This window comes from Saccoglossus kowalevskii, chromosome 14 (assembly GCF_978046115.1).
Source record: "Saccoglossus kowalevskii chromosome 14, keSacKowa6.1, whole genome shotgun sequence".
Lineage (NCBI taxonomy): Eukaryota > Metazoa > Hemichordata > Enteropneusta > Harrimaniidae > Saccoglossus > Saccoglossus kowalevskii.
In genome coordinates, this window is record NC_140654.1 from 10,296,252 (window position 1) to 10,307,808 (window position 11,557).

At 36.2% G+C, this 11,557-nt stretch overlaps 1 protein-coding gene across 2 annotated transcripts; it reads right to left on the minus strand.

Annotated features, from left to right (window-relative positions):
- Nucleotides 1-224: 224 nt before the first annotated feature.
- LOC102804845 (muscle, skeletal receptor tyrosine protein kinase-like) lies at nucleotides 225-9,824 on the minus strand. 2 transcript variants are annotated; one of them, XM_085507899.1, is made up of 9 exons: nucleotides 9,542-9,824; nucleotides 7,098-7,179; nucleotides 5,627-5,858; nucleotides 3,746-3,890; nucleotides 3,281-3,429; nucleotides 2,821-2,868; nucleotides 1,234-1,320; nucleotides 950-1,090; nucleotides 225-730 (listed from the first exon to the last, which is right to left on the minus strand). In XM_085507899.1, exons 2-9 carry the CDS (start codon nucleotides 7,122-7,124, stop codon nucleotides 690-692), a joined length of 870 nt encoding a protein of 289 aa, XP_085364025.1. In that variant the 5' UTR covers nucleotides 7,125-7,179; nucleotides 9,542-9,824; the 3' UTR covers nucleotides 225-689. The 2 variants fall into 2 exon arrangements, with proteins under 2 accessions (XP_085364025.1, XP_085364024.1); XM_085507898.1 differs by having other exon boundaries at nucleotides 7,098-7,300.
- Between the last annotated feature and the right edge of the window lie 1,733 nt (nucleotides 9,825-11,557).

The window sequence follows — 11,557 nt, forward strand, 5'->3', positions numbered from 1 at the left end:
TTTATCATGCTTGTTTAAGAATTTTCTTTCATGTTATTTGTAATTAATATCTTGATTCGCCCATTAAGGCAATTACCAATTTAGTGAGTGTAAACAGAGAACATCGTCAATAAGCAGTGACTCGTGATGTCCCCCTTTTCTTGTAACTATATTTTTTGTTGTGCATAATGTATAAAATGCAGATTGATGCAAGGATATAAAATGTATTGTCATTGTCGTTGATGTTAGATGAATCCAGGATTTTTATTATTATTACGAAGACATGAGATGATGTGAAATACAGTACATGAAATCATACATGACTCTGTCTCCCACGATGTGCACGATTTACATCCTTGACAATACCATAGCCACATATTGCTTACTATTACTATTTATACATATACAATGCATTGTTTGTTTTAAATACTCGTTTGTAAGGTCACATGACACAAAAAAAAATTTAGGGGCATAACGTTACAGTTCAGTCCATGTTTGGTGTATGTGTTGTCAATGGCAACGAGAATCAACTCGCGCGTCACGAAGGAAACTATATAATATCAATGTGTAATTGCTAGTATTATACATGTGCATATGCAAATTTGATACGTGCTTAAACATAATATTGATGATACTTTAGTTCATAATAGCGTACTAGGGTATAACTTGTTTAAGAGCGATCCCCGTCTTTAAATTGTGTCTTCTTCACCTTACTGTTTCAGATTATTAAGGTTGACGTCTGCTTCAGCTTCTGAAAACAATTCACGAATTTCTATTAATAGGTGAAAACATTGTTATTGTTTGCAGACAAATATCAGAATGTGAAAACAAGTATGTGAAGTTCATCGACAAATTTGATCGAGTAACAAGTCTTATTTTTGCTATTGCAAATATTTTTTTGAACCGCCTTCCCATTATTACTTGTCAAGTACGTGTGCAACCCACGTTGATTGAGAGAATCCAAATTTACCTAGTTTGTCACCCAAATTTTCGTGTCCTATAGCGACATCACCAAGGATCCTCACTGCCGCATCATTCTCGGCGTTAACTGTAAAGTTGTTAGCACTGACATTGCCATGGATATGTACTATTTGTTTTCTATGACGACGTCCTGTATTCAAAAATGAAATTAGTGAAAAACACATCCTATCAAAATTATGGCAGGTATTGTGCCGAGAACCGAAACAACATGTGCTATGTCGATCACTTTGGAAACACATAATAGTGAAGAACTAATTGTAAACTAGTACTCACGGATATAGCAGATTATTCCACTAATAATCATGATTACAACGGCTAGGGAGCCTCCAATCACGGCAAATATCATACCCATTGATAACTCTAAGTCAAAAAAAAGACTCAGATTGTACGTCTGAAGATATTCGACATATTAAATAGAGTGATATTTTTTATGCAGTGCAAAATATTTGTTTGCGAGAAAAAAATGTCTGGAAAAACTGTTCGTTTTGGATTTATTTCTATAGTATATTTCAATTTTATTCGAATTTTCTAATAATTCGTGACAACCATATTTGTTTCCGCCATATGTAACCGAACAGCTATTTTGAGTATGTGACGAGGCGTTTTTATCATAAACCAATGTTTTATCAATTTCTTGTGTGAAAATTATTTCTATGACTATTTTTGTTATTGAGGTTTTGTGAATATTAGCTCGTAACATAAAATTCTATTGTAAAAGGCGATGACAATTTTAATGAAAACGCCAACTACGTCAACGGGATATCAGTAAGTTGCATTTAAACCATAATATATATAGTAAGTAACCACGTATGTGCCTGGGAAAATGGTACGGGAACAGAGATCAATGAATTGTGCGGATGTCGGAACAAAGTGACGTATTGACGTATTGTGCCAAATCAAACATGTATACTGCCGACGACAACTTACAAAATTCAAGTTGGAAACAAATAATCATTGAAATTACCCGTGATTGAAGGGCGGCAGTCGTCGTGCCGCGTCCTGTTCGATATGGGACTCATAGCGACGTATACAACGCGTGTAAAATACATTGTTTATTTACATGAAATTCGAACACGCGCTGTGCGACGACCACCGCGCTTTAAGACGTGGATTTAAAAGTCTAGTCGATAATGGCAAGTGATATACTTAAAGGCACAATCTTTCCTGCTTAAATTGCAACATTTTGTCTATTTTTATGTTTTTTTTTATCTTTCGATCAACAATTTCCTATTGGCTACAGGTTTTGCAAAATTTCGGTAAAAATATGAACCACATTATGTGAGTTTTATTTGGTGAAAATGACAAAAGCTGACTTTTGCGCTCAGAGGGTTAATGATATGCAAATGACCTATTAATATGCGATACTGTATTTAGAACTATTCTCTGAATGGTGACAAAAGTTGACTTTGGCGCTCAGAGGGTTAATGATATGCGAATTACCTAATTAATATGCACATACGGTATGTAGAACTATTTTGTGAATGGTGACAAAAGTTGACTTTGGCGCTCAGAGGGTTAATGATATGCGAATTACCTAATTAATATGCACAGACGGTATGTAGAACTTTTTATGTGAATGGTGACAAAAGTTGACTTTGGCGCTCAGAGGGTTAATGATATGCAAATTACCTAATTAATATGCACATACGGTATGTAGAACTTTTTATGTGAATGGTGACAAAAGTTGACTTTGGCGCTCAGAGGGTTAATGATATGCAAATTACCTAATTAATATGCACATACGGTATGTAGAACTATTTTGTGAATGGTGACAAAAGTTGACTTTGGCGCTCTGAGGGTTAAATTGCTGAGCAATACACGACACTAAAATTTACTAAAATTTAAAATGTATTCGATTACCTGGCTGGTCAGGGGGCTCAATAAGTAGTTCACCAGTCGGCATAGCGTCTAAGAACAATCAGAACAAATATATTAGACCAACAGGTACATATTAGCATAATTAATAGAACATGACTGGTCAGTTCCAACTCCGAGTGTTCCGGAAAATGTACCAGTGTCGTAAAACAATCCAAGGGTTAGGTAGGGTATTCCATAAGTCACGAGTCAACAAATCGCGAATCACGATTTAAATAGTTGAAGACCAAATGTGGATCACACATAGTGATAATTATTAATTAAATATTAATAATATCATTATTAGTTTTTAAAAATCTCTGCAGTGTATGGAATCCACATTTTCCCTGCTTATGTGAATCATAATTGTTACAAGATTTGCTTATTCGTGAGTTTTGGATTACGCTAACCAACTTCACTCGGCCTCGCGCTCGTGTTGCGTCATATATAATTGAATGCAGGTTACCTGTCATGACCGTTAATTCTGCATCCGTCGACGTTGCCTGGCCTAGTATATTGGTTGCTATGCAATTGTAGACGCCTTCATCCTGTGGCAGAGTCTCATTTATATTCAGCCAACTGACGTCATCACTGGACATCGTGACGAAACGAGAACTGGAACGTAATTTTAAAAATTAACTTGACATATTTCAACTATGGAATGATGGTACAGCTGCAAAAGATCTGTTTAATATTAGCGCATATGAACATAACTGAACTAAACTGCAAACAATGAATGTAACATGAATTTAATGTATTTAAAACAGCGAACGTAAGAGTACATGATACCGCGAGATATCCCCTCTGCCCGTGATATTTCCTACACTGACTTGCACCATAGGTTACCGCTCTTTAACACACATTATTATTTGATGACACTGGACTCGCGTAACCACAATAAATGGCTAAACGATCCCTAAACCAGACTTACTTATCAAAGAAACCCAACTCATGTCCCGATTTCATCCATTTTATGTGAGGAGGTGGAAACCCGGAACTCTCGCACCTGAGTGTTGAAGACGCTCCCGCGCTTACTGTGATATTTTCTGGCTGCTCCGTTATGTGAGGCTGTTCAACTGTAAACCGAGTTAGAAATAGCGGTGTTTTATCTACTATATCAGATTAATACTAAACAGTTATCAGCAATATTTTTCAGGAGCAGTTGTCTACTGTCAGGCAAACATCGTATTTTGAAAGAAAGAAAGAAAGAAACAAATAAATAAACTAAAAAAACAAAAAAACAAACGAACAAACAAACAAACAAACAAATTAAAAACGAATAAATAAATACTCTTCGCAGAATACTCTTCAATGAAAATAATTTTCAGAAAAAAATCGACGCAGTTTAGAGCTACGATTCGTCAGTCACTGCACTATATGATACAGAGAATACAATTCGTCAGTCACTGCACTATATGATACAGAGAATACGATTCGTCAGTCACTGCACTATATGATACAGAGAATACGATTCGTCAGTAACTGCACTATATGATACAGAGAATACGATTTGTCAGTCACTGCACTATAGAGAATACGATTCGTCAGTCACTGCACTATATGATACAGAGAATACGATTCGTCAGTCACTGCACTATATGATACAGAGAATACGATTCGTCAGTCACTGCACTATAGAGAAGACGATTCGTCAGTCACTGCACTATTTGATACAGAGAATACGATTCGTCAATCACTGTACTATATTATATTACACAGAGAATACGATTCGTCAGTCACTGCACTATATGATACAGAGAATACGATTTGTCAGTCACTGCACTATAGAGAATACGATTCGTCAGTCACTGCACTATATGATACAGAGAATACGATTCGTCAGTCACTGCACTATATGATACAGAGAATACGATTCGTCAGTAACTGCACTATATGATACAGAGAATACGATTCATCAGTCACTGCACTATATGATACAGAGAATACGATTCGTCAGTCACTGCACTATATGATACAGAGAATACGATTCGTCAGTCACTGCACTATAGAGAAGACGATTCGTCAGTCACTGCACTATTTGATACAGAGAATACGATTCGTCAATCACTGTACTATATTATATTACACAGAGAATACGATTCGTCAGTCACTGCACTATATGATACAGAGAATACGATTCGTCAGTCACTGCACTATATGATACAGAGAATACGATTCGTCAGTTACTGCACTATGTGATACAGAGAATATGATTCGTCAGTCACTGCACTATATGATACAGAGCAGACGACTCGTCAGTCACTGCACTACTAGTATATGATACAGAGAATACGATTCGTCAGTTACTGCACTATGTGATACAGAGAATACGATTCGTCAGTTACTGCACTATATGATACAGAGAATACGATTCGTCAGTTACTGCACTATATGATACAGAGAATACAATTCGTCAGTTACTGCACTATGTGACACAGTGAATACGATTCGTCAACCACTCTACAAGTATGTACATGTAACACGATTCGACAATCACTGTACAGGTAATTATGAAGAATGTTATGTTGCTACTTTGTTAAATAATATAACGTACAATTGTTTATATTTGAACATTTTGCAAAGTAAATTGCTGAAGACATCCTTTATTATGAAACTATCTCTGAAAAAAAACATGTAATGGAAAGTTAAAATAAAGATAAAATAATATAAACGAAAGTTAATAATACAGGTAGTTATTGAAATTAATGATAATAGAGCACATATGTTTAGACAATCCTTACACGTAATGATGGGTTACACAAGTAAATGGATTACTGAAATGGGGGAGAATGTAATAATGCTAAATTCTAACCTTTGACCTCGAGTATTCCATGTACCCATTTACCACCACTATATTGAACAAGACAGAAGTACGAATCTGAAGAATTATCATATATCGTTATTCTGTAATTCAGAGACACTTCGTAACTTGTGGTTCTATTGAACAATTTGGGTATCTTCGCTGAATGGGGGCACATACAGTTAAGGAGATGAGCCTCTCCCGCAGATTCTTTACACATCCACAGCTCAAAATCGTACCCTTCCTGCAAATAAAAAGTAACTATGTTTTCTAGTATGCTTAAAGGGAAAGTCAAGGCTAACAACTTACTACTCCCAGATAAAAGAGCTCGACAAATGTAAGAACATGCAATTTACATTTTTTTATATCACTTTTCATTCTCTAGATATTCAATTTTTCATTAATTTATGTAGTCCGCCATTTCGAGTCTTCAGCAAAGGGTTATGGGTAGAGTATGACATCATAGGATCTGTTGTCAGAAATTGAGAAATGATTTCATCTATAACTTCAAAAGTTGGCTGAAAGTTTAGAACATGGTAGCATACATGTACTGGTGCCAAACATAGTTGTCCTGGAAACAGAACTGAAAATAATTATTTTTATGTTTTTCTACCAAATGCTCAAATTTCCTTTAATATTGTATACAATTTACCGATGTGAGTAGGTTATATAGGTGATGTATTACCTGTTGACCACAAAAAGGGGACAACAAGTGTCATTCTATATTTCATGACTAAAATAACGATTTTTATTTTTTTGTTATTTTTTGGCAATATCTTAACTTTATGTGTATTTGTAACATTTTAATGAAAAGTAATGTCATGGATCCAGGATTGTTTTAGCCAGTAATTCTGTTTTCTGGTTCACAAATGTTGCAAGGTGAACGCCATATTGTAACAATGAATGTCTCGTATATTGATGTAAGAGTAAACTGTTGTTACTCCGTGCCTAAATATGAGATCCGTCATAATGTCAGGGGTATCTGTGACGGGGTCAAATGGGGGGGGGGGCATGGGCTATATTAACTTAAAGCGCGGTAGTCGTCGCGCTGCGCATGTGCGAGATATATGGGTCTCATATAAACAAAGATGGCGACTTTGACTGTTGCGCAGATCAACGAGTACGAACTGACACGTTTCCAAGCTTTAATTAGGTATTTTTCATGTGATTGGAAGGTATCGAAGGAGTCACCGGCGGTAATCAGTGCAAGTCGCGCCCAGGTCAAACCTCATACTTGTGATTTCCATTTGAAGAGCGCATTGTGGGAAAATCAATGTTCATCAACACAAATGTCGAACATGCGCAGCGCGACGACTACCGCGCTTTAACATCGATTACTGACCAGACAACTCAATAGAAAATATATTACTCACCAGACAACTTAATATCGATTACTGACCAGACAAATCAATAGTAAATATATCGAAAATATATTACTCACCAGCATAAACAATGAACTAATTATAAAAAATAGATTACTTACTAAAGTTGACTCTGCTCTGCAGACCATCTCTGCTTCGACGTTTCTGTTCGACTTTGAACTTGTGATTACCGATGCCGTGAAGCTGAGGGATTTAATAAACCCTTTATTAAAGTAGCAGTCATCGCTTGGAAAAATAAGTTCATTGGTATCACTGGCTGTACACACATCAAAGTAAGGCAGAACGTCACCGTAGTAGTCACACTCTGTGGAAGGGAGTGCAGTTAGAGAAAACAGCGTGTCCTCAAAGTTAGATAGGCGTTGTATAGAGGCTTTGCAGTGACGTCACAAAATCAGAAGCTCACGGGCAACTCTTCCGAACCTTAGATCCAAGCGCGCCCTCTACCACAGGAAGTTGTTAAAAGCGTTATTTTTGTTTCTAGGAAATGATCACCAGGTTAGAAACTGGTCATTTTCTTCGGCTTGGATGCCGGGGAAAAACAAGGGGACCAAGCTATTTTTAAATTGAATAAAGGAGGCATGCCTTTTTCCTATTGTCTTGGAGGAAACCAATCAATTCTGTTATGTGCAGAAAAAAATACATAGTTTTAATCAGACACAATATTTACATTAATGATTATTGGACAATTTTTATTGCACAAAAATATTCAAGTTCATGAACTTTCTTTTATTTTATGAAGTTTATTGTATTTTTTAATTGTTTTCTTCTTTGAATAACTCAACTCATCATAATGTATAATACCAAAGAAGGTAGCAAAAAATGAGCATGATATATTTGCCATAAAATTTATCATTAATACAAAATATCAAAAAAAAGTATATAACATAACGGTATATGAACTATTTGTAAATCTTGAATGTCAATATCACCAGCACCATTTCAAAATCACAAGTTCTATTTAATAGCATCACTGCTGCCATATGCTGAGGGATGGTCGAGTATGTACATTCTAATTTGCAGCATATATACCTAAATGCGCTGAGCAATCCAAAACAATTACTTTGCGCAAAAGTGTGTTCGAGGTCGATTTAGTTGCAATTTTCGTAGCCATCGCCATTAATTCACAAAAACAACTTTTAAATTTTAAAACTGTTTAAAAATAAATCAAAGCTTCATGAAATGCACACAACTACTACTTATTTACAATGTAAAATTGAATAATTTTTCTGAAAACTAATGTAACTCATTTAACAACTTCCCGTTGTAGAGGGCGCAATTGATTCTGAGGATCTAACAATTTGCCATCTGTGGTTCAGAGTTTCTGATTCTGAAATGTGTAAATACCAACAATTTATTCAGATTGTCGTCATGTTGTAAACTGAACCATACAAGGACATTTTCAGAAAAAAACAGGCATTTTTTTTTTAGAAAATTATGGTTATATACAGAAATCAATGGCGGCCATTTTGTCAGTTTTGGAATCTTTCTTTCTTTCAGTGGTTGTCATGGAACAGCTCATGTCTCAAATTCGTTCATGCTGTCATGTGGTGAAATGAACAATTATCGTCACTGAAAAAAATTTCATCTTGAGCATTTTCCGTGGAGTTCATCGAAATACTAGTAGACCGTAAAGGGTGAACCATTAGAACATCTAGGGGAGGGTAGAAATCATGCAGGGATCAATAACAGAAACAAATATTTCACACAGAGGAAATAACAAAAATTACAGTGAATTCATCACTGAAAAGCAAATCAACACAAAACTAAGTGAATAAAAAAATATCTGCGTAGTTTTTTTCTGTCATTGCTGTTCATGGTTAATTAAAGCGCGGTAGACGTTGCGCAGCGCGTGTTCGAATTTCATGTAAACAAACAATGTATTTTACATGCGTTGTATACGTCGCTATGAGTCCCATATCGATCAGGACGCGGCGCGATGACCACCTCCCTCTAACATTCACTTTTCTCAATACTTGTATGCAATATAGCTTTTACATTGAAACTGAAAACTGTGACTACTGTTTTCGTGAGAACATTCTGATCTTCATAAGTTTGATATTTCTGCATTTACGATTTAAATGTAGTTCAGCGGTAGACTATGACACACCATGGATGTTCTTAATACATCCATGGATACACTTACTGAGATAATATATTCACTACTACGCATGCGTAAACACAATGAAATCGTCACATAAAGAGACAGGAAATGTCTACTCATGGTCTACTCTGGTTCAGTGAAATCATGTGCTATTTACAGACCTGACCTGGCACTGAGGTCAGTCACTTCACAGGGAAAAACATGCGGCGTATGCCCATGTCGTATTGGGTACTATTGAACTACAAGTTGAAATAAATAGACAAGATCTCGTTATGATTATGCTACATGGGCGATCAGCCGTCAAGAGACAATGGAAAGCATGAAAAGGACACTGTGTATGTTGCTGTGTTGTTTCATTTTACACACAGGGAACGCTAAAACCAATAAATATGTGCGGCGACTGATATGTAGGTGAGGTCTGTTAACAACAACAACGGATCTTACTGTTAACAGCAGCATTATGTATTGGAAGTTGAAAGACCCATATCGTCAGTACGTATATCGCAACCATAGCCATACAATCTTTGTCCTTCCTCATTGAAGACGAAAGTTAGTTCTAAAAGTCGCAGCGGTAATAGTTGCTCCTAAAGTCTGCCGCTATATATGGCTGCTGTTTTCGACGTCGTATTAGGTGTGACCAGAACAGATATCTCACGAACGACTCTGGTACATACTTAGATTATACAACGGAACAGCACGGCAACGTCGTTGAATATAGTCATTTCCGGTCAACGTTGTTGTACCCCGGTGTAATATTTCAACGCCTACAATTTCGGGGAATTTCCCATAAGTTGCTGTTAAATCCATTGTGATTAACATATGACGACGGGCGCAAAAGCTTCGCGATGAGTGGCTTTCGTGGTAAGTGAATTTCGTAGCGGGTAGCTTTCGCGGGGAGTAGGGCTTTGTAATCGTCGGTGAGAACGAAAGTTGTATGTGCCTTTAACAACTGGTGCTATTCTGAGAATACCATCCCTAGGATCTGTTAATTTGTCCTTATGATTTGTGTAGTTGCACTGGCAGGAGTTTCTAAGACCCATGTTCTGTTAATGCTCTTAGTTTCTTAGAAACCACGAAACATTTGACCATTTATAGAATGGGCGTTGCATCATACATTTTTATACTGTTTAGTGACATACTGTAAGTAATGATCTTATTGGGATTGCAGAAGGATAGTTGAATATTGTTTATTGAAAATAAAGTGGGAGGGTCGTCACCTGCGCACGCGCGGGAATTAAGTCCCAAGCGACGATAACAACATACGCTATAAACGCAAAGGCTCATGGGTAGACGCTTGCTTGTAAACAGTGATACGCTATGGCCATCTGACGCATGCGCAGGTGACGACTCCCCCGCTTTAACAATCCCCAGAACAATTTTACAATATTAGATAAGACATTATAGTACAAAACAAATGTATAACTCTCTCTCAGCAATAAAAATAAGAAAATATATATATTTTAATTATTACTAATGTATTGCAATGCAACTAATTAAAATTGAAAGAAATTGCAATATAAAGTATTCCATCAGTGACACTTCTCGAGGGTGTATTTATATACGAAAATATTTGTTCACAGTTTTTATAAACTGGCTTTGCAATTCCCACCACCAATAATTGATAATGTGTACATATTTTAATACATACCCAGGTACACTAACACAAATGAAATATTAAGAGCAAATGTCTGTAAGAATCAAACAATGGTGGCAGGGGTCAAAAAATAGATTTGGCTCATATTTTGCACAGTGATAGTACTTGGTCCACATCCCTTCAAAATAGCTTTCTTTTAGATCAAAACTCCTTGTTGTCATGGTAACGGGCAAACAAAGTTTTCTGGCCATCTCCTATTTTCGCATCTCTAAAACACGGAAATCAGCATATTTTATGGCACTGTCTCGGCAACACCTTCAAACCTACCATAAAAACAAAACAAAATCTGAATAGACCAACATTTTGGCTTTTTCAAAATTGTTGTGCAATTTCCAAAGACATACATTTTAGTTCTTCAGCAGCCTGAAAACAATTAGATGTTTCAAGTTTCAAAAAAAAATATTTTTGGCCCAAATTTGTAACGCTATAAGTGCCGCTCTGGTATTTTTTTGGCTTGAAACTTGTACCATATATAGATAATTGGAACATCTATCAAAAGCATTTTTGCAAAATTTGGTACCTTGTTTTGTTGTCTCGTGACTGCCCCTTAAATTAGGTCACTTTTTGTGTGTTGCGAAAAATGTGAACTTTAGCTATGTTCAAAGTACGCTACATGACGAAGTAAAATATATTTCTAATTCAACTTATTATCAAAGGTGAATCTATGTATTGCCTATCAAATGTATGCTTGCAGAGTTTCGGGTCATGACGTTCGGTCACGTGGTTGTCCCTGGTCAAATTCTATAAATGATTAAAGTGTGTGATATATGCTTGCATTACATTACATTACCAAACTGTTTCAATTG